At 37.8% G+C, this 23,888-nt stretch overlaps 2 protein-coding genes across 14 annotated transcripts in view; one reads left to right on the top strand and one right to left on the bottom strand.

The window, feature by feature from the left end:
* LOC117402328 (estrogen receptor-like) overlaps nucleotides 1-6,938 on the top strand; it is a 63,296-nt gene extending 56,358 nt beyond the window's left edge. For all 5 annotated transcript variants that reach the window (XM_034003363.3, XM_059024137.1, XM_059024139.1 and 2 more), the window contains 2 exons: nucleotides 3,057-3,240; nucleotides 3,576-6,938. In XM_034003363.3, the coding sequence (XP_033859254.1) occupies nucleotides 3,057-3,240; nucleotides 3,576-3,711 (320 nt within the window). In that variant the 3' untranslated portion in view covers nucleotides 3,712-6,938. The remainder of the gene's footprint in view (nucleotides 1-3,056; nucleotides 3,241-3,575) is intronic.
* A 1,453-nt stretch (nucleotides 6,939-8,391) lies between these two features.
* The window catches only part of LOC117402844 (nesprin-1-like), a 194,828-nt gene continuing 179,331 nt past the window's right edge, over nucleotides 8,392-23,888 (bottom strand). For 7 of the 9 annotated variants that reach the window (XM_059024130.1, XM_059024134.1, XM_059024133.1 and 4 more), the window contains 9 exons: nucleotides 23,632-23,774; nucleotides 21,704-21,830; nucleotides 21,151-21,362; nucleotides 19,954-20,154; nucleotides 17,903-18,031; nucleotides 17,337-17,549; nucleotides 17,044-17,136; nucleotides 15,258-15,316; nucleotides 8,392-9,386 (listed from right to left, as the gene is read on the bottom strand). In XM_059024130.1, the coding sequence (XP_058880113.1) occupies nucleotides 9,146-9,386; nucleotides 15,258-15,316; nucleotides 17,044-17,136; nucleotides 17,337-17,549; nucleotides 17,903-18,031; nucleotides 19,954-20,154; nucleotides 21,151-21,362; nucleotides 21,704-21,830; nucleotides 23,632-23,774 (1,418 nt within the window). In that variant the 3' untranslated portion in view covers nucleotides 8,392-9,145. The remainder of the gene's footprint in view (nucleotides 9,387-15,257; nucleotides 15,317-17,043; nucleotides 17,137-17,336; nucleotides 17,550-17,902; nucleotides 18,032-19,953; nucleotides 20,155-21,150; nucleotides 21,363-21,703; nucleotides 21,831-23,631; nucleotides 23,775-23,888) is intronic. The other 2 variants (XM_059024136.1, XM_059024135.1) reach the window with 1 other exon arrangement.

Here is a 23,888-nt window from a genome sequence, read left to right on the forward strand (position 1 = left end):
TGATGCCCCCAAATGTGGCTAAGAATGGCATTGCTGCCTGTTAACTGGCTAATTGTTAAATGGTATGCTATTTTTTCGCTGGTGTTCTATTCAAGATGATCTGCTGGAATTGATCCCAAAATATATTTTAGGGTTTTATGGGCCCGATTTTCGAAAGGGGTTTCATTTTCGGTGGAAATGGCAAAATCCGCAGACGTTTTCCACAGGTTAATCCGTTAAATATCCCCCTATTGTCTAACGTGATCCTCTTTTTTTTATCCGCCGGCGCATCACAATTCATGCATAATTTTATGCAGTTCTAAATGAATAAGTAATGAGCATTTTAAGTGGTTTTATCTGACTAAATAATACTTCAATTGAGTTAGCAAATGCTATATAAACACAATCGAATATTGTACCAAACCAGCATAAAAAAACACAAATGCAAACACAACGGCAAATTCTTTCAGTCTTATCAATCACTTGTTTAATTAGTACATAAAAAAAAAACATGATCGGAACAAATTATGGGAGTTATAAGTTTGAAAGGAGGTATAACTGCAGTGTATGAAAATGAATGAAAACTTTTTTTTTTGGATGTTTTCCCCCAATTTGGACTGTCCAATTATGTTTTGTCCTCCTCACTGCATAGTCCCCACACAGCACAGACGTTCTGAGGGCATGTGAGCGTCCTCCGATCTCACAAGCCTAAAGCCCGAATCACTTTTACACCGGACAATCCAGAGCATAGGTGGGCGGGCTACCAATCCTGGAGAACAAGAGATCAGCCCTGCCTCTTATCCACTCTGAATGTGCTTGGTGTCTGGCCAGTAGGGTTCGCTGTTGCGCGATGAGGAGAAGCAATCCCTGCCGGTTTCTCATCCCCCACCCCGGGAGCGTCCGAGCCAATGTGACGTCCTCTCAGGGTCCCCAGCAAAGTTAAGGCTCTTTGCACAGCCTGGACGCTAACTGGCAGTCCGAGCTGTGTGACTCATCCTGCGCTTCTAGCGGCAGCACTTTAAAGCTTTAAATATATATATTATTTCTTTATTTTTCCTTTTTATGTTATATCCCAAGCCGAAATATGATTGGGTCAATTTACTTTACCCAAAGCTGACCTGAATAAGAACGAATACCAGAACAAGATTTGACCAGCCCTTCGTGTCAAAGTGAGACTAGTTTTTAATTATTTTCCAGGGTAGCCCCAAATGTGTCAAACTATACTTTGGAAATACAAATTAAAATTAATTAAATAAATAAACGCATTGCAGACATATGCTTTTAAATGAAATCATCAAACCATCCGATTTATTTATATATTTCAGAAGTACTAAGTGGGCTACGTACTGTTTACTTGTTAAGTCAACATAGCAACAAGCATAATATTAAAACATTCCAAAATAATAATATGCACTAAAAAAGGAACCGTGCTAAAACAAAATGGTACAGCAAGTAGTAGCGCATATGCATCAAAATACTGAAGATGGTCCTGTGAAGAGAAATGAAAGCTAACTTACTGCAAGGAATGTATTGTATTTATTTTATGTTTATCCACAACTTTAAACACTCAATTATAAATCCTACTTAAAACTTAAAACAACGGTTTACAATTCTATTCAAATACAATGTTTATAATGGTGGATGGTTTGATCATTTTATTTAAAAGCATTTGTCTGAAATGTGTTTATTACTTCATTAACATGATGCTGAAGCTGGCTTCTCATTCGACCAGTTTATTATTCACATCCCAGCTTCTATTTGCGAATATGCACAAATGTAACTAAAATTGAATAAGTAACTGAGCCCTGGGGTATTTCAGGGTATAAATTGCCTCTGGCTGCTTATTTCAAAGTTAATACAAACAAGGGGGGAACCCCTCTACATCACCCATAAGTATTTATCCAAAACAGAATTTGGTGCAAGAACAGCGGGCAAACATGGCACACATAGCAATGTTGACATCGGGTTTAGTGCAACATTTCAAAGTAGGGATCCAGAAGCGGAAACCCTGCGTGTGTGATCCATATGTATTGTTCCTTGTCTAACATGGAATTTGCTTTCCTTTGTTATCTTATCTAATAACCAATTTTTAAGTTTAGTGCTTTCCCCATTTAATATAGCACACACAGACCAGAAAAGGCCCCGATAAATACATATGGATGAAGTAGAGGGGTTCCCCTGTCTTTGCATTAACTTTGAAATGAGCAGCCAGAGGCAATTTATCACCTGAAATACCTGTTAGTTATTCAATTTTAGTTACATTTTTGCATATTAGCGAATAAGAAGCTGGGATGTGAACAAAAAGCTGTCCGAATAAGAAGCCAACTTCAGCATTGTCGAATTAACGTTTTTTTTTTATTATTTTGTAATTTTCCAAAGTAGCCTAGGCCTATAGTTTGACACATTTGGGGCTACCCTGGAGAATAATTCAAATTAGTCTCACTTTGACATGCAGGGATGGTCGGATCTTCTTCAGATGAGCTTGAGGTAAAGAATTGTGTACATTGTAATGTGATAGTATTTCAGCTTGGGATCGTAACACACACACACACACACACCACTTTGGTCTTTAGAAAATAGACATTCTTAGATCATACGTATTCCACCAAAAGAAACAGTCAGAATAACTAATGAATCGAACTAGCGGATAGAGCCACGCTGTGTTTTCTGCTGTTTTAGAAAATACTGAAATTGGTGGGAAAAACAGGGGTGCAGAAAAAAAACAGTCAAAATAATGCGATCCTCTAGCAGATATCCTTTGAAAATAACCCCCTATATATATATATATATATATATATATATATATATATATATATATATATATATATGTCTAATAGCTACTGTATACATCTAGCTTGTCAATGGCTTTGATTGAGAAAGTACCAGACTGAGACTAGTGATTTAAAATCTCATAATTGAATGCATTATAAACAGTGAGCCAACTTGGCATCATTTGTCTCCTTTTGCTAGTTTGTGATGCAGAGAAGAGGTTGTTACAAACTAGTCTTGAAAGCTTCCTTTTGAACTTTCACAATGTAACAAGTCCTGGAAAATGATTTTTTTTTTCCCTGTTTCAGGTGCCTTTTCCTTTCTCTCCAGCACCATGGAGACTCTGAATGATAGCCAGACCATTCAGCTACTACTGGATAAAATCACAGACACTCTCATCCATTTCATCGCCAAATCAGGCCTACCTCTGCAACAGCGGTCCAGAAGACAAGCCCAGCTCCTCCTCCTTCTCTCACATGTCCGCCACATAAGGTGAGCTAATAAAACTAACAGCACTTCATCCATGAGACATCACCAACCCTATAGGGTACATACGGAGTTGCAAGTAGGAGCAGCTGCTTTGAGTTGTTTCTTACTAGTTTTAAAGTACTGCAAAAAATTAATTCAAGATCGATGCTGCAATTTTTGGCCACTTTGTTTCAATAGATATCCTGTCCTACAGTAATATGTGAGGGTTAGGAGGTTAAAGACACTTAAATTACAGAGTGGAGAATTTGGGAACTGTATTGTATCTAAGCCCAGGCTTGGTTTTATTTATTAAAATAGAGATGTTTTTTTAATGCTCTGATGTTGACTTTTCATAACAGCATCAAAGGCATAGAGCACCTGTACAACATAAAGTGCAAGAACATAGTCCCTCTCTATGATTTACTGCTGGAGATGCTGGATGCGCACCGACTTCATTTCCTAGGGGACACTGAGCCGGAGAAAGCAACAAGTTGAGTAAAGGACCGCATTCTCTGCCCATTTCAGACAGAAGTGGGATGAATTTGCACACATAATTGTGAGCATTGCATGCTTGAACCCCAACAGCATGCTACCTACTTTCACAGCAGAGGACTGCATTTCTTCAGCACTGGAGTAAGCACACTCCGGCACTTAAACTGACAAAATAATCTCTTAACGAAAAAGATCTCTTGCAATCCTTTTGTGTGAGTGTTTCAGATTCACAACTAATGCCTTTGAATCAACGAGTGTTTCGCAAAGATCAGCTTCTTTAATGGAGAAATTTCATTCAACAAAAACAAAATGTTTGTCCGGAATTTTAGGTTAGCAATGCTGCGTTTTTTATATTCATAAGTAAATTGATGATACACTCTACACTTCAACATGAAATGTTAATTTGTAATTTTACAGGGATAACATTATTAATAACACCAATACAGTACACAGTGCTGCACTTTGCTACATCCATACCCTTAATTATTTCATTGATCCATTTAAAACTCTATTCAGGTATTAAACCCTTGATTATTTAATCGATAACCTCCAGAAGCTGCTGTGTTCTGGCCCTGGAGCACCGGAGCTGTACACCCCTAATGTAAAGCTTTGATTGGATGAGTAGTCTGGGAAAATGACCGGCATCTGTAGTGTAAAAGACAAAACCAAATAATTATAAAAAAATATCAATGTTGTAGAGATGTCTCTGAAATCACGTGACTCACTTAATAACGAATAGAGTTGCAACTGATCTTTTTGTGTTAAATCAAAACGGTAGCACTTTAAAGGGCATATACATATTTAACCATGGTAAAGACTGAGTAAATTCAAATGGTGATTACATGGTAACTGCTGGTGGACAAATTGTGTAGTTACAAAGTAATTACACCAGGCAACAACATGTTCACAAGGCAATTTCCCATGTAATTGAACACTTGTTTTACCAGCAGTTACTATAAAAGTAGGAGCCATTGGTAATAACCCAATATTACATGGTTATTCTGCTCTATAATCTAAAGTGCTACCAAATGTAGGTAATAGACTACCAGTTTATAAAAAGGCTCACCCCCCCGATTTTGACCACATAAAATAATAAATATTTCATCAGTCTTTGATTACAGAATTCTATACCCAATAATTATGTGTTTACTTGGCCAACCTAGTCATGTCATCTCTCAAGGGGTAGTCTTTTCTATTTTTTTTCTTGGTAATTATATACATATTAACAATGAAATTAATATAACATGTACATTTTGTTAGATTGTTTTGACTATAGTTAAGAATACAATATGTTCTGTACCTTACTGTTAAATTGTATTGCTCATCTGTAAATAGACAGCTGAATGTATGTTTTGCTAATTTGTTAACCGGCCAAAAAAACTAGCTTTAAGTCCTACACTAACTAGTTTTCTGACTAGTGTACAGATGTACACATTCAGACAGTTTAAATTGGTGGGATTCATATCCCATAATCATTGAAGCTTCAATTAGACAGACCTGCCCTTGTGAAAAGTGCCTTGATTTTTTTTTTGTGAAATAAGAAATGTTAGTATTAAAGCAGGCATTAGAAAAGGATGTAGGAATTTAGCTTTCTAACAAATATTTATTATGGGAAATAATGTGGAGGAAACAATAGAATGCCTAAATAAATGGATCTAAAATGTCAAAACAAATAATCACATACATTATTCTGTGATGTTGTACCATTTTATTTATTTTCTTTATTATGTTTTAAAAAATTATGAAAGCTGTCCTACTGTATTTCACCTCTTCATTCTTTGTACAATTCGCATCACTGCTACATTCTCAAGCTTCATATTTTACAGGTTTGTCCAGTACATGATTTCAACCTGAATGACAGTTTTGCCTAAAAGGTTTATTGTTGTCGTGTCCTTTAGCAAAAAATATGTAAAAACATGTCAAGTGCATGAGATTGGAATTAATTAACATTTAAGATACCATGGGCCTCATTTACTCAAGTGCCGGTAATTTGTCCAGAACTGAGGGAGGAAAATTGAGATGACCGCGCATGGCATTTCCCAATGTGTCACGCCCTATTCACGAACTAATTAGAAGTAAAAATACCGGTCTGGAAAATTCTAATTAGCATACAAATTGTGGGTGGCAACAGGTCTGAAGTTGCGCACTGTATTTATTCTATTGACAACAAGTGAAGGAGCTTACTTACTGGTAGCAGTACGGATAAAAATATGAGAGGGAGATAAAAGAAAATATGCGGGTATAATTTACTTTCAATTTAAAATATTTTATTATCTACGCGTCCTACAACAATGTGAAGCCAACAACGCATCAGCATGGTTTGTTTTGTACTGTATTACATGTAGGATAGACAACAACAAAAAAGCCTATTCATTTGATTTTAGTACTGTATTGTTTATGCCTGTTGTACATATCTATATTTCTACATAATGTAATGTGTGCAAACACATTCATGTTATTTTAATACACACACAGACTACCATAAGTGGCCACCAGTGAAAGGGTGGTGGTCAGAACTGGTATGCCAGTTAAAAGAACAACAAAAAAAAGAAAATGACTGATTATGAATAAACCAGCTGTTGGTGTAGTTTAGAACAGATGTTAATAGATCATCAGGAAATGATTAAAAACGGTCTCAGTTTTATACAGTATCAAATCCTTGTATCTGTTCTGGACAAACAGTGAGCCTTTGTTTACTAGAATTGTATGATGCCTTTGACTTATAATAATGAAGGTTACATCAAACAAAATGTGTCCTGAGACCAGCTGCTTTTGCTTTGTCAACAATCAGAAGCATTTGCTGTGCTGCTATCTCAGCTGTAATGGCACAGATAATAATGATGAAAGCGACCAGTAACAGACTCCTGCCTTAATTAGCAGGTTAAGTGTTACATCTTGTGTTCACATTACTGTGTATTGATAATACCTAAACTACCTACTTTTATTACACTGCTTTTGTACCTTTAGCAATGCACTACCTATTGTACGCAGCCTCTTTCAAAACTATGAAAGATATAGTGATGTGCTTTTTTACTGCTAGTGCACTTTTGTGTGAAACAGCTGTTTTTTGCTTTGTGCTAAATTTGCTGGGGAAAACTCTGTTTTTTGGCATATTTGTAAAGAAAACTACCTTAATTTTAAAGACAGATATACTGTAGTATGTAGATTTTACCATGTGTTTTAAATTGATGAACTGAAGTGGAACAAATAAAACAAAAGTTGCAAGACAATCTTCAGCTTCATTATTTCTAATTTGTGAAGCTGAAATTAACCTCAACAGGTATCAAGCTTAAAATGGAAGAGCCTATTGTATGTATTGATTATACAACACTTGAGATTTACAGTGACTACACGTGGGTAACTTGTCATCCATTATAGTATTTACCATGAGAAATCCTTCTCTGGGGTAGGTGTACTAAACTGTTGTGCCTGAAATAGTCGCAAACCAGTTGCAGAAGACTCAGAAGTCTGGGGTGAAATGTACTAAACAAGCGCAATGCTATTTATCACTTTTTAAGGAATGCTTTGCGGCAGCAGTTTCTGTTTGCGGTTCAAGCGTAGATGAATATGTAATTATGGGTGTTTCTGCATACATTCGCAAAAAGGTGGCAGTGCAAATAAGGGTTCTCAAATATTATAATGTACCGAAGCTGCAGGCAATTGCGACACTTACAATTGCATCAATTTGTTAACTTTTGAAAGCTAGTTTTAAACAATCGCAATTGTTGCTGGCATTTCGAAGTCCGCTTTTTCTCGTGCATTGACAGTTGTGCTCAATGCAGTTTTTTAGGCGAACAGCAAAATACATATTTTTCCCTAAAAGTAGGGTGTACTTACAAGCCTTGAAAATAAATATCTATGACATTTCTGGTCTTCCCAACGTGTTGGGAGCCATAGACTGCACACATGTGCCGCTAACCCCTCCAGCTCATTCTGAGCATCTGTATAGGAATAGGAAACTCAACTAGGCCCAGATAATCCCCTCGCAAAATTTGTGCTTTTGCACAAAAATTGATATTTTCCAACACGGCACAAAACCCTTGGGCACTGCGGCCTTTTGCCAGTGTTGCTGAGGATAGGGTACTTAGCTAAGTGCATGTAATGGAAACATTCTGTGCATTGCAAGCCTGTCACGCTTATCGCAAAACTTAGCCATTTTCATTCAAATTTGGCCTTCGGAGCAATTCAAATAATTTTGTGCTTATGCATATGAAATTTGCACACATGCATACATTTGTATCTAATGTTTATCATTATCACAGGCATTAGCATCGCTAATAAGCTAAATATTTAAAGAGCCATCACAGATTCTACGGAATTCAAACAGATGTCTCTATGCTGTGCTGTTTGCTGGGAAGTGAGTTTATGATTTCTCTACTTATGTCTCCATAATTGATAGGTGTCACAACTACGTACGTTACCTATTCTAATTAATTTACATTTTTTGACTTTCTTGGTTTCTGTTACAATAGCATCGTGTTTTTTTTTTTTTTTTTTCTTTCTCAGTATTAGCCGTGATCCCGCTTATCAAACTGCTATTGCTCCGTGTACTGATCTGATTTTTGTGATGTGTTTTTTTGTAAGAACTGTAAGTCGCCCTGGATAAGGGCGTCTGTTACAAGAAAATACACACATATTAACAACAACAATTAATAATATTAATAATCCAGCTGGAATCACCAGTTTTGTAGATTGTAGACTATATATTTAATGCAAATAAACAGTTAAAAAGAGCTAGCCTTAGCAAACTGTACATAGATAAATAACTTTGTTTACATTATTTTGCTATACATCAAATAATCATTTCATTACACAACCAGTGATTTTATTTTTTACATCCAGTTATCAGCGTCAATAAAAAGTGCTGTCACATTTAAACATTGTGCATTTGACTATCAATGACAGGTTTATTTAAAAGCAACGATTATAATGACATGCCAAAAAACATTTTATGTAAAAAAAATAACTGGCATATAAGCTATTTAAAATGTTATATTACACATCATTAAATTATACACTGTTTTGTTCTCGTTCGAATACTGATGTAACAATAATGTACTCTTGTCTTTACTCACTGGCTGAAAAAACAAACAAACACTGAGCCAAAAACACAAAGTGTAAATTCAGTGTGGTACTTTGCACTGACAGACTGTTGATATATTAATAAGCATCTGTAAATAGGCCAATAATTTTTTGGTAAAAAGTATTTCATTTTTTCCCCCGCCAACCACAGGATTACTTTCTTTGACTTACCACTGTCCTGTTCTGTGCCAAAAATGTTGTGTATTGCACCACGTCCATTGTACTATACAGATCAAATAATGATGAATGGTACGTCATCATTCTTACATACACCCCACTGAACTTGACTACCAACTTAGTGGTTGTAAAAAAAAAAAAAAATTTTAAAAAAAGTCCTTAATCTTGAATCAGCATTTCATATTGGAGGGGGGCCGTTTGTGTATCTCAACATTGGGTGGAAGGACCTGGCAAAGTTATTGGACAGGGTGCAGCTGTAGTCCTCCTCTGTCACTGGCACCAGGCAGGCTAAACCAATCAGTAAGAGGAGCAGCAGCTGGAGCGGCAGGGCTGCTCTGAGCACCCGAATGAAGAAGGACTGGGAATGCTGAGGGTGCTGCACCTTAGAAAGGGAAGAACCTGATCCACTTCTGTGAGACCTATTCAAAAAAAAAAAAAAGTAAAAAGGCAAGATAGTGCATCCATATTTAGAAGCATTTCTGAGTGAAGGTTTCTCAAACACCGACCTGCTAAACATGTTTAGTTTCAAGTCCTGATGATTTAAGTCCAGGCTAGTCTATATTATACAAAACATGAGGCTTGGACTGAACTTGCATAGATCAATCAGCACCTGGTCTTGGATATGAAACCGTAGTATCGGAGGGATAACACATGACATCAGGTACACTGTAATGATACAGTAAATATATACCGGTTAATGTAAAGTGTAGCTACAGTACACAATTTCATGTATAATTACAGTGCACTACTGCATCACTTAAAGAGTTCAGTTGTAGACTTATTTTTGAAATACAAGACTTGCATCTCAAAATTGTTAACTGGTGAGCCTTTAAGAATCCCCGGTATCTACACTTGCAAAGTAAAGTTTCAATACATACTCTACAAGCTATATGGGAATTTTTAAAGCCTGAAGTCTTACATTTTGAGTATACAAAATGTTTCTTGGTCAAAGAACTACATCCCATTGATAAAATACGTCTAATCGGGATTAAACTATGAATACTACTCACTGTGGTGTAAATGTCTGACTTGATATAAACTATTACAGATATTTACAAATGCAGTGGTGTGATCTTGCACTGAATCAACAATCAAAACAGCCTTTATATTGTTGTTATAAATATATAAAATACAGATATTTGTATTATTCTTATATCAACACATAGTACAGAGTTTAGTAATATCTTACTCAGGGGGATTTTATCTTCTCTGTTGGCTGTATACTACCTGGGCAATGCATCTTTCATAGTTTGGGAATTACAGTAAAGCTAATTCATTCATAATTTAAAAAACACTAACTACAGTAAGCAATAAATGTTACTACTGTATGCACTGGCTGTATGTGCTGTGCTAACCATCAGACAATTTATTTTATCTAGTATATCATCATACAGTACCACCACTAAATCTAACACACAAAAGCACACTTTTAACTTTATCTTGGCTGAGCTTTTCAGCTGAATGTGTTTCCTGCTACCATTACAACCGAAGGGGTAGGTGGCCCAAAGTGAAAACTCTAACTTGTGTATATAAAAGATAGTTTCATGACGGAATATAATTGGAACCCAGTTGGCTATACCCAGAATAAGTAAGTACTAGGTTTTGGAAAACTTACAAACTTAGTGATTTTATCAAATAACTATCTATATCATATGCAAGTCATGATCACAGGTGATGACGCACCAGCACTGAGCATTTTTACACACTGATGCAGCATTTGTAACTGAAATGTCACTGCAACTACTACACACTATTGTATTACAAAACTGCATAGTGGAACCGAAAGACTACCTGTTCCCAGCTAAACTATACAGATTAGCTTTAAGGTCACCATTAGTCTACAAAATGGCATTGCTTGTTCACAAGCCACTTCATTGTATTTTTTTAGTTAATATAGGGATACCACAAAATACGGTGCACAATTCCGGTTCCCAATGATGTAATTATTTGAAAATGCTGTCAAATGTGACCTATTCCAGAGGGCCTGGATATCCCACTTAAATTATATTTATCGAAGCAAGCATTTTATTAGTATGCTTAGTGGTGTGGTTTATCCCCCAAATTGCAAACAAAAAAGATAATTAAGTCAGTATTGAAAAGACATGGCACATTTAACAGCATCACAGCGTTCTGTGCAGAAGTTCAATAACACCATTCTGAAGACTGCCTATGAATGCCAAAGCTGGGAGTTAATGAGGTAGAGCCAGGAACAAGAGGAACACACAGTGCTTTAATTACACTCTAACTAGGCAGCCTTCCTTCACATCAGATAGGCAGTGTTCTTACACGATGTGCTCACGATGAAGGAATGTTTTGTACTTTATTGCAGCTACTCTTTGTTTATGTCTGAACTTCTGCTTGTTAATGTATATCCCCCTCCAGCCACAGTTCTTTAATATTTTTTTACATTGACCTTGAAAGTCGACTGAAAATGAAGCTGAACTCGTTAAGAACACACCCCTTAGAATCTGGGATGTCAAAACTGCTGGTGGGCCATTCCTGTCCTGTTTTTTTTCTTCTAGCCAGGTCTTAAATGTACTTTCTGTAACTGTACTGCTTTACAGTGTTGTAAGGGAATGTCCAAATTTGCAGTCTTTGATTGTTTGCAGTCTGTGGTGTTTTTTTCAGTGTACATTCTTTTTTAAGCCCCTGGTTGGAAGATCCGCAAGAGTTATTACACTCTTGTCATAGACGGGTTAGGGTTTAAAAAAAACTGAAAATGTGTATGCTTTTAGAAATCAAATACAATACAGCCATTGAGCTGGCTTTTCCATGTCTGTATTGAAGACACAGCCCTCCAGCAGCGCCGTACAGAAACAATCACTTTCAAAATGTAAGTGTCAGTCTTAATGAGAGCCTCAGCAGAGCTCTGAGCCAGCCAGCGCTGCTGGCAGCCTCAGTGTAATTATAAGTGGGGTTTGATTATGCTGTAAATGAGCCGTTTAACAAATTAAAAGGTGAGACTGATTTAAAAAAAAAAAAAATGTAAATGCTTTTATAATTAAAATTTGAAATGTCTTCCTCCCACTTAAAATTGGAATTGACAATAACACATGAAAACATAAGGCTTGGATTGAATTGCTTAGTTCTATCTCAAATGCAAAATCAAGGGTGAACTGAACACATTCACAGGCTTCTTAAAGGACAATGTCCTGTATCATGTTAATCTGCCTAATGTTTGACATTAAAGCTGTATGCCAAATTGTTTTCAGAGCTCAATTTTAGATCTGCCAACAACTGGCAGAAATTGTTTATTAATAAAGCATTATAGTATTATATGCAGTAAATACTGTGTGTTTTAGAGATCGGAAATCAAATACACATATTGTTATTCACAAACACAGAAGCATGGTGGGCTCTGTGAATCCCATCTCCCTTTTCCTAAAAACAAAAAACAAAAACTGTCCTGTGATTTCCATGTCTCTCTTTGTCTATTTGTGTTCCAGATGCACTGCATTCTGAATTAGCACAGGTTTATACCACAGGTGGTGTATCTTCAGGAGCAGCATTTAAGGGACCTTGCAGCTAGCTTTGGTCTCTATGGAGATCTAACTTTATTTGGTTCTTATTTCCTAGCCAGTTAGGATTTACTTACCACACAGACATAATGCCAGTGTGACAAAGCAGATTTCCAGCTGCCTATGTGTGTACTACCTTGGCAGCAGGCTGATCCATGCAGTCTCCTAATCTGAAAGCAACTACAGGTAGACTTTGCTCCCGGTTTCAGCTTCAGTTTTTCATTTTATGCAAAACTGATGCTAGTAACTAGAAACCCAATTCCTAATCTCTAATAATCCCTGGCAGTAACCCCTCACCTCCCCTTTGCTGTATATGCTTTACATTAGAAGATAATAGGAACAGTTTCCAATAAATTCCCCATTAGACTTGAATCCCCTTATTTGCTGAGTACGTTTGTTTACCACCTTTGGCCTAGAGACTGTGTTCCAACGATGTTTGCTGTTCCAGTGCAAGACCAAACACAACCCACTCTGATCAGAAGCTTATATATATATATATATATATATATATATATATATATATATATATATATATATATATAAAGAATACATCCTTGATAAATACCACTTACAAAACCACAAACTATCTTGTGTGTTTGACGGATGCTTCTATTCAGTAAAAGCTAATATTTATTCCACGCTTGTTGGAATAAAGAATGCAAAATTGTACTTCATTGAGAACATTCATATTAATAAAGAGTGTTGACAGGCCTTGAAGTAAGTGCCGGGTTGCCAGCGTTAAAGATTGTGGGCGGAAATGCAAGCTGCAAACAGCTGATAGAGGCTTAACCATAATCTTGCACAACTGTACATTACATATTTATTTAGTGCAGGTCGAAAAAACAAACACAAAGCATGCTTGTTGTAAAAGCAAAGTTAGAAGATTCAGTGGAATCGAAGTGCGTTTTACAAGCTGAGTTAGTGGCTTCAGTATCATCAACAACAAGTGCTTTCAGTTTCTCATTAGGGGTTTGCACATTTATCAGAAATTAAGATACGAAATCTTGGGATAACTTGTTGCTAAAAACATGAAATATTTTATTTTCCTTTTTTTCTTACATGTTTTTAAACAGATTCTTCAAATCTAATGTTCATTGCTGAATGCACTTAATTGCATGTTTGCGGTTCTCAAAAACTGAAATGAGACATTTTAATGTGCAGTGCATATTGTACTGTACATGGTGCTCTTAGTGTCCCTACTTATCTCAGAGTATTTTCATTGTAAAATGTCCTCATAATGGAAAGTTCATTTAAATGGCCTGAATTTTATTGGTCTGAGTGTGCTGCCAGTAAAAACTAGGCTACGGTTAAAAGGAAAGCAGAATCATATTTCTTAGACAGCTTTATTAGGACTGCCACATTGGTTATTTATTACTGGAGGAGATACTGGTGATACTTCAAATCAGTAACTAATACAGAGGTCCGCACTTGTCAGGTCTTAGACGGCTAAACAACTGCACAGCAATGGGATTTTGAGGATCTATGGTAGTTCTAAGAGTGAATTATTCAAATTGTTCTACCCACAGCTTTCCAATACTATAATTTATAAATAAAAATCGACTTTGGCAAAACTTCTTGTAAGTTGACGCTTACTAGATAAAAATATATTTTCACAGTGCCTGCTTGGCAGTATAATGTGCTTAAGGCTTTGTTTATCAGAGCCTACATTCCCAATTTAGAAATTCAAGAATGCCAGCTACGTATTCCTGTTTTTGAGTTGCGTATACATTAGAAGGATCTTTAGGTTTCAAGAAAATATTTACTATTACATTGCATTAATTGTGTTTCTACATAGCAATATTAATACAGGACTTATCAGTGCACATTCAGCGCATTTAGTTTCTAACCTGTATCCTTGCTGGCTGTTTATTTTTACAATCTGACACACTTCAAATCCAACCTATGATGCCCGTTTGGGATTCAATTCTTTCCTTGTTCCTTTTTTAATTCTAGGGAATGGTTGGAATTTAGGACCAAAGTACACCCAGGTGGTTGTTTTTAAAATAGGAGACCTTACTGGTGTGGTTCTACTTTGCAGCTTTAAAAAGAAGATGAAGCATTGTTAGTGACAGAAGAAGGCATGTAGTAACACGTGCATGGGTTCTGTTGTTACACTGTTCATTGCAGACGCATCTGGCATAGCTACTGGGGGGAAAAAATAGTAAAAGAAAGGTAGCATTAGAACTCTGAGGCTGCCCTCTAGTGGACTAATAGAACACTGAAGGAAAGTTGATTATTCTTTTTAAATTATGATTGACAGATACAAGTGTTTGAAGCAGCATTTTGAAAGACAGCAATATAAAAGCAGGCAAGGACTATGGAAGCAGAGGAGAAAGCCTATTGTTAATAGAGAGAAAGACTCTATTTAGTAGAAAGAAACCCATTTATTACCTACCCTCTAGAATAGTGTCTAGAATGATAGAAGATGATGGAATCCATTGCCATGAGCTTTAGTGGTTGTTTACACACAGTCTGTAATGTTTACAGAAGTTAAAAACTCAAACACCGATTTGATATTGTAAGACTGAAAAACAATTACAGTATGAAGGCTACTGCTGAGTTCAGTTGTACGTGCTACTGTGCATATCAAAACAAAATTATCACACCAAATAACTTGTTTTTATCAATCTCAATCAAACCTATGGAGAGTCCAGGTAGTTAAGATAACTGTATGAATGACATTGCAGACATTGTGACCTTGACAAGCCTAAATGGATCATGGCTGAATTCCATTATCTTCCCGGAGTTCTAGAAACCAGGAGAATAAGGTACCTGCTGTGTGGATTGCTGACAAAGGGTCCAGGCTGTGAGAGACTACATGTGCCCCGTGGCTGTTTGCAATGAACAGGGGGTAAAGAAAGAGAATGTTCAGTCCAGGCAAATAAAGACAAGCTACCGATGAAAGAACCAAAAAGGTGCAGCAACAAAATCAAATGAAGGTGAAAGATAACCCATCAGAACAAGGATACTGGCTTTTCATACTGTATAATTCACACACATATGCAGCTTTCTTTTATATACAGTACATAAAATGTTGGATCGTTATAGCAATATTACACAACCCATTAGAGAGTGCTTGCTACCTAATTAACCACTAGATATAGTTAGGCTTCTCAAAGGTGAGGATGGTCAGCGGCAGAGAAGCTCTAAAATACCAAAATTGGTGTACTTGCATTCGACACGGTTTGTGTAACAAGTATATGTGGTAAATTAACATGAGTGTGTTAAAATAAGAAAACCACAAATTGTGTTATCCTTTAACACAAATCATGCTTTTTTAAATCCAACACATTCTGGCCCATATTCAGGAAGTGTAAAGGGCAAAGGAAAATTCAGCAGTAAAAAACACTTTTTTTCCCCTGCTTTTAGCTGCAAATAAGTTGTTGTTTTTTGCTAGTTTTATACCACTAAACAATTTGCCCTTGTAAACAGGGCCCTCTGTGTTTATTTTACCACTTGCTTATTCGAGTTACTGAACCATTTTTCCTAATTAAAGAGCCCATTCCCTCTTCCCCTCGCTGGACCTGCTCTCCTTCTCACACTTGCTTTGCTTGTCTGTCGCTTCGAACTGAACACCCGACTGCTGTTTAGCCAGGCAATTTTATAGTTTAAAAACTTTTAATTAAAATGATTCACGAGTGGAAATGTTACAAAAATATAGCGTTGATTACATGGTGCTTTATGCATAGTTAATTCACAGAAAGTTACATTTTTGCTTCACTATATGAGCATTATAGAGAGGGAGTTATTTTATTTTGTATTTCAGTCACATGTGTGTTATGTGTCGTCCCCCCTCCCCCCACCCTCCTTCCCCATTTATAACGCTCTTCAGGCATAACGCTCATATTGTGTGTCCCCCGAGACCTGCGTAATAGCGAGGGAGCACTGCAGTTATTTGATATCTGCTTCCTACTTCATTTAACATTTTACAGATACCAAAATGTACTTATAGTAAGCTCAGCATTCAATTAATAGTAAAACAGTTTTTTGCTATCTGATAAAAAAAAAAAAAAATAGTATTTATTTACTGTAGTGGGATGAATTAATTTTATTTTTGTCCCTTGATAGCAAAATTGTCAGCAAACATTCGTGTCAGTTTTCTGTCAGTTGTGTGTGTCAACTTGAAAAGCCAGTATTCCTTGTGAATTTTGCTACAAGATTCTACAAGAAACTAGTTAATGTAGCAAAATTCATTAAAGAAAGACACTAGTTAAATTAGACAGAAATTACAGATGTTTAAAACAGGTAATTAAAACAATATATTTAGGAAATAAGGAAAACTGAATCAAATTAAATCAATAGAACTTGAAAAAGGGATAACAATAATAAAAAAAAAATCTCCAGCCCGATATATTTGTCCTCAGTAAGATTTGATGCTGGGAGGAAGATGGGGGAGGGGAGGTGTAGGTAGGGCGGGAGAAGCACTGTGGGCGTCCTTGTGTGGTTGGTTCGCATTGGATTTGCTGTGGCATTTCAGCTCCCACTTGTCTGATACATCTCAACATTTAACACTCCCTCCACACTGAGACATGTTAGAAACGAAGGAATTGTACGTTACCGATCTGCGGCGACTTGGGGTGCTACTGCCGGAGTTGGGGCTCAGGGACCCGCAGGTATCCAGTTCATCAGCCGAAGACCAGGATGACAGGTCCTGGGTTGCACAATAGAGATTAAGATTAGATATGTACAGTGAGAAGTAGACAGTTATTTCTTACTTTGAAAATCTTCCTACCATATAAATAATTGCAAAAACCCCTACTCTTTAGCACCTTCTCTAAACACATGTCAGCCAACCGCTTGATTTCTAAAATCAGCAAACAAATTTGGGGGATCGGCTTTGTGTTGACTCACCGGCTGGCTGCCTGTGATGCCCAGAGTCCTTTCCAGCTCTCTGAGGTCTCGCGTGACCTCCTTCAGAAGGAGCTTTAGACGGTTTCCAATGACATGCACCTTCTCCTTGGCCTCCAGGCAGTCTGTGCCCTGCGTGTTCACCAGCAGCTGGCTGGACATGTCCTGCAGAGAGGCGACCTTCAGCTGGGACTCCAATAACTCTCGCCTGATTTGCTGGAGGTCAAGGGAAGAACACTTGAGTTTTTTTCATTAATATCAGAATCATCTAATATGGGTAAAATGATTAACAACTAGTTTTCCACAAGTCTATAACAATATGCTGACTGTAATAATTTGCTGTTCTTCATCCTTCTTAAGAATTCACAGAAATGCACAGTCAATGTTGAAGAAGTTTTCACTCACTTACTCTGTTTCTGACAAAGCATCAGAAACAGCAACTTACTTGTGAGCTTTAATATCTTTAATTAAATCATCTATGTAAACTGTAACTAATACTGGTGTCTCCTACAACAGAATCCTATACAATTAATGACAGTGTCCAACCTGATCAGCCCCTTTGTGCTTACTATCAGAGTTTTGTGGTGGTCATGGAGGGTGTCTGAGTCAAGGTTGGGATCAATAGGAACAATTTCATTTTTTCTTCTGTCAATGTTTTCCAGCCACAGCAGCAGACCATGACTCATCTCATGGAAATCCTATAGAAAAAGGAAGAGGCTATGTGAGCTTCTTGAGGAGGAATACATTGTCTCTTATACCAAATATAATTCACTGTAGCATGTTGAACATCTGTTGCATTGTTTTTTTTTGTTTCATTCTGTAAGTTACAGTGCCTATAGAAAGTCTACACCCCCTTTCAAAATGGTCACCTTTTGTTGCCTTATAGCCTGGAATTAAAATGCATTAAAATATTTTTTTTTTCATTTATCTACACACACTACCCAACTTCCCATATGAAAAATATTCTAGAAATTTGTAGAAAATTAATTAAAAATAAAAACTGAAATAGCTTGGTTGGATAAGTGTCCATCCCCCCTTGTAATAGTAATCCTAAATTAGCTCAGGTGTAACCAATCGCCTTCAAAATCACACACCAAGTTAAGTGGCCTCCACCGGTGTTAGATTGTAGTGATTCACATGATTTCAGGATAAATTCATCAGTTCCTGTAGGTTCCCTCTGCTGGTTAGTGCATTTCAAAGCAAAGACTCAACCATGAGCACCAAGGTGCTTTCAAAAGAACTCCGGGACAAAGTTGTTGAAAGGCACAGATCAGGGGATGGGTATAAAAAAATATCAAAGGCCTTGAATATCCCTTGGAGCACCGTCAAGACGATTATTAAGAAGTGGAATGTGTATGGCACCACCAAGACCCTGCTTAGATCAAGCCGTAATTCCAAACTGGATGACCGAGCAAGAAGGAGACTGATCAGAGAGGCTACCAAGAGGTCAATGGCAACTTTGCAAAAGCTACAATCTTTTATGGCCAAGACTGGTCAAAGTGTGCATGTGACAACAATATCCCAAGCACTCCACAAATCTGGCCTGTATTTTACCCAAGAAAGACCACCTTGAATCCCATTTGAAGTATGCAAAAAAACACTCAGGAGATTCTGTAGCCATGTGGCAAAAAGTTTTGTGGTCTGACGAAACTAAAATGGAACTTTTTGGCCTAAATGCAAAGCGTTATGTTTGGCACAAACCCAACACAGCGCATCACCCAAGGAACACCATCCCTACTGTGAAGCATGGTGGTGGCAGCATCATGTTATGGGGATGTTTCTCATTGGCAGGACTGGGGCACTTGTTAGGATTGAAGGGAAAATGAATGGAGCAAAGTACAGAAAAGTCCTTGAGGAAAACCTGCTGCCCTCTGCAAGAAAGCTCAAACGGGGACGGAAGTTGACCTTTCATCATGACAACCACCCAAAGCACACAGCCAAAGCTACACTGGAGTGGCTAAGGAACAAAAAGGTAAATGTCCTTGAGTGGCCCAGTCAAAGCCCTGACCTAAATCCAATCGAGAATTTGTGGCATTACTTGAAGATTGCTGTCCATCAATGCTTGAACAATTTTGTAAAGAAGAATGGTCAAATATTGCCAAATCTAGTTATGCAAAGTTGGTAGAGACCTATCCCAACAGACTCACAGCTGTAATTGCTGCCAAAGGTGCTTCCACCAAGTATTAACTCAGGGGGGTGGAGACTTATCCAATTATGATCTTTCAGTTTTGTATTTTTAATATATCATGTTTTTCTCAATAAAAACTTTTTTCCCCTTAACAGTGTGGAGTATGCTGTGTAGATAACTGGAAAAAATCCTCATTTAAATGCATGAAACTCTGAGGCACTGACACAACAAAATGTGAAAAAAAGTTCAAGGGGGTGTAGACTTTCTATAGGCACTGTATATACCGAGGGCAGCCCAACAGAGATAAAGAATCCGGTAGGACTAATGGGAGCCCACTTCTGGGTCTGAAGAACATTTGTCTGTGGATGAGCTGGGATTAAATACATCTGTTGTAGGTCACCAATGCAGCTGTACCAAAAATGCTATTGAGCGTGTTCCTATTTTAGTGAGCACTCCATCGATGTGGCATAAATAGGAAAGGCTATCACTTACATGGCACTGCATAAGTGCGTCCTTCAGCGAGCTACGCCAGTCTTCGATCAGGCTGCCCACATGGTCCCAGCGCTTGTTCATTTGACCCAGTCTCGCCCGCAGCTCCTGAGCCTGAGCCGTCTCCGACTGCACAAACTCTGCGCTGCACAGGTTGATAGACAGGACGATGGCTTTGCGGCTGTCAACAGCTTTTTGAAGCTCCTAAAAGCAAAATAACATACACTATATTGTGGAGTTCCTGTATAACACAGTCAATTCCTGCTACTAGGCATTAAGGCTGGTAATTTAAGCTAATTGAAAAGTGGGAGATGAATTAGCATTCACCATTTAACTGGTCAAAAGAAATTCAAATACCTGGTCAAGAATTGAGTGTTTAATTTAGTGTTCATGTTAATTAAGGATGTATGCCATAGGGGAGTACAATAATATGCAATAATAATTTGTATGGGCAACAGTTTACAAAGTGCTAATCATGTCTGACTTTTTTATAACTGGGATAGCCTAACTGGAACTAATGAAAGATTTAAATAATTAAAACATTGTTCCTTCACTGGTATATTGCCAACTAATTTGTTTTTGCAGAGCACCCAACTCAAGTGTGTACACAGTGAAAGTGTAAAAGAGTATAAGATGCACATTGCTATACATCTGAAAGGAATGCATAGCTTGTATGATGATGGCAGCTATTTTAGGATCTCACTCAAGGTCACTAAGGTTACTAGAGCTCCTCTAATTCCAGTGACATTTTTTTATATAGCTTGTTGATTCTGAACAGTCTGGTTACATTCCTGGCTGCAAATCAGGTTTATGGTGGTTAACCCTTGTAATTTCGTCCCTCCTCTAAAACAATTTCTTAGCTATACGTTGCACATGTACATTAAACATATCCATAAATCATGACAGGCAGTAGACAAACATTATTAATAATGCTAAATTCCCTTTAATTGTAATGGAGTTTTAACACAACACTCATTGATCCTGAAGATATTCATTGACCCTGAGCATGTATCTCTTAAAAGGAATGTTAAATCTACATTTCCTACCCAACCTTATTATGCAGATGTGAGTAACTGATATACAACCAATCCCAATGTATAAACCACACTGCCTTGCCCTGTGTAGGCTATCACCCTGTTTCTGCTACCCTGGTGTCTGTGGCAGTAGTCAGGCAGGCAGGCAGGCAGGCAGGTACTGTACCTTGAGCTTCTTGATCCGGAGCTCGATGGTGTGGATGTCGGTGCTGAGGTCCAGGCGTCGCAGCTGCTCCAGCTCTTCCTCCGTCTCCCCCAGCCAGACCCAGATGTTGTCCAGGTCAGAGTTGAACTGCTGCCACTGCTGGAGGTTCTGCTTCATTCGCAGCTCCTTGTTGAGGGCTTGGGCTTGGATCAACTCCCAGCGCTCAATCACACCTGCTCAGCAAAACCCACTTCATTATTATATTATTATTGTTATTAGTAAGTAGGGTGTGTAGACCTTGACTAAGACCTTTGTCGCGATAATATCTGGCTACTTGTGCACAAGTCAATACTACATTAAAGTGAATGGGGTACATAGAAACATTTAAAAAAACTAAATCTCAGGAGGGCTTGGTGAATGTGTCTGTACTAGTATTCAAAAGCCCCATGTATTAGCTCTCAATAGACTATTCTGCTATATATTATAAAAAAGGTGACTTGATTAAACCATATTAAATGGTATGCTATTTGTGAACAGGTACAGCAATGTTCCATCATAGAGCTGTACACCTCACCTGAGGTCTGCGTTTCAGTGCTGTTTAGGTCGATGAGTCCAGACAGTTTGTCTTCCTCCTCTTTCAGTTCGTATCCGACACGCTTCACTGTATCAATGCTACCACGGCACTCAGACAACAGCCTCATCTGGAAGAGGAAAACACTGAATTAAGCTACGTACTGCATGTTTGCATTTCACAACCCACTGGCCTAGTATTTGGTAACGTGGTTGGCTTTGGATGAGGGTTCAGTTCCTGGCTGGGGTTGCCTTTGCCTATGAGAATCTTAACAGAGAATATCCAGTAAAGACTGGCTGTTTGCCTAGAGGAAAGTCTATCCAACGTGGATAGAAAGGAAACCACCTTGTCGAGTCAGTAGCTCTGCCCCTTTCCATAGAGAGCACAGCTCAAGAGAGCCAAGAAGAAGGTTCATTCCAGGCCATATCAGCAAATCCAGATAACATATCTGGGTCACTATTGTCAATTAGTCCATTTAACACTAGAACTACCGGAGCGGTCTTTTTGGCACATCAGGTTTTTTTAAATGCATTTTTCTCCACTGGTTTGGCAGCTAGGCACCTGTGCTTTTTTGACTCTTCTAAATATATATATTAAACATCTCAGACCATCAGTAGACCCAGGGTTGCAGAAACTTATGGAGATATAATACGTTATACCTAGAATTACCGCAGCTGTCATTTTGACTGTCATAGTAAAAACAGTGGCTTTGGCTTAATGCTGCTGAACTTGAGAGCTTCGCGCTTGTTTTGAATAGCTACAGGAGACATTTTCAGATGTGATTTATCTATCAACAGCTGTTATTTTCTATTTAAAAATACTTATTTTCTACTTAAAATGAATAGACCAATACAACGCAGGACTGCACAGCAAGTCTTAGGCGTGATTATATTGGGGGGAAAAAAAAAAGTTACTGAATAATAGTGTACCAAACCAGCTATTGCAAGACTGGAGACGGAAATTACCATTGAATAGCTAACAGAGTCGAACTCAGGCACAAAATAAAAGGGTAAACAGAAAACACTTGTATAAAACAGTCAAACAAACAAATCTCGGGCACTATTCTCTATTGCTTCACAGAGTGTCGTAAGCTCTCGCTGCATGTCAAAAGTCGTCACCACCCCCAAGTCTCGTGTCAGCGCTCGTGTTGTAACAGGTCTCCCTCACGTGTAACAAGCAGGCTGCAAAAACGGTCACAGACAATATCCTGAAGGAAAACAAACAATAACATCAAAAGGTCTGATTTACAAAGAAATGATGGGAAAATACAAGGTCGGAAATCGGAAATAAAGGTAAGCACTATGTTTGGTATGTTAAAATAAACACACTGTTTTGACGATTTAACACAGAACAGTTTCATAGCGTGCGACACTGCTCTAGTTTTGTACGCATTTTAATATAACGTAAAAAAGACCGCTGCGGTAGTTCTAGGTATGTATGTACACCCGGCAGTTCTAGTGTTAATCCTCGAATCTTAGTTTCCTAGTTGCATTGTCAAAGTTTACAAAGCTTTCTAAATTTACACTATACCGTGAACTTTGAAGTAACTAGGCAATGGGTAGGATCACCATTGTGATTTTTGAATATGTCATGAAGGTAAGTATGATATATCATGAAGTACAGGGATTGTTTATGCAAGTTACACCCATTTCGTAATTCAGTCTCATAGTGTACATGTGTCCATTGTACTGCAGGAGATTGGGATGCCTTAGTCACTTTTGACCTGAATTACGCAACTTTGGGCCATGTTTCAGACCTTTGAAGATTTAATACAATTTAAACCTGTAGCATATCTGCGCTTACATAAGTCCAAAAGAAATCTAGCCATCTATACCAGTAATCTGCTACACTACACTTAGCAGCAAAACACAGTTGCTCAACAAACAAGCACTTTAGGAATTGTGCAGTTTCTGGCCAGCCACAGCACTCACATATCCATTGTAGGCGGAATCCAGCTCTGGACCTGTAGGTGTCCTGCTGCGGATGATGTTTTCGGTCTGTTGCAAATGGAAGCGGCTGGTGTCCAGGGCTTTGTCAAGCTGCCAGATATGAGTTTCAAGGGATCCCGGCTCACCTGTGAATAAGTAAGAATTATTAGAATTAGAAACAAGAAAAAAAAGTTAAGATATATTTTTTCCTTTTGCTTTTATTATTTAAATGTTTAAGCAACTAGTTGTAGGAAGGCATT

Source organism: Acipenser ruthenus, chromosome 5, assembly GCF_902713425.1.
Source record: "Acipenser ruthenus chromosome 5, fAciRut3.2 maternal haplotype, whole genome shotgun sequence".
In the NCBI taxonomy this organism is placed as follows: domain Eukaryota; kingdom Metazoa; phylum Chordata; class Actinopteri; order Acipenseriformes; family Acipenseridae; genus Acipenser; species Acipenser ruthenus.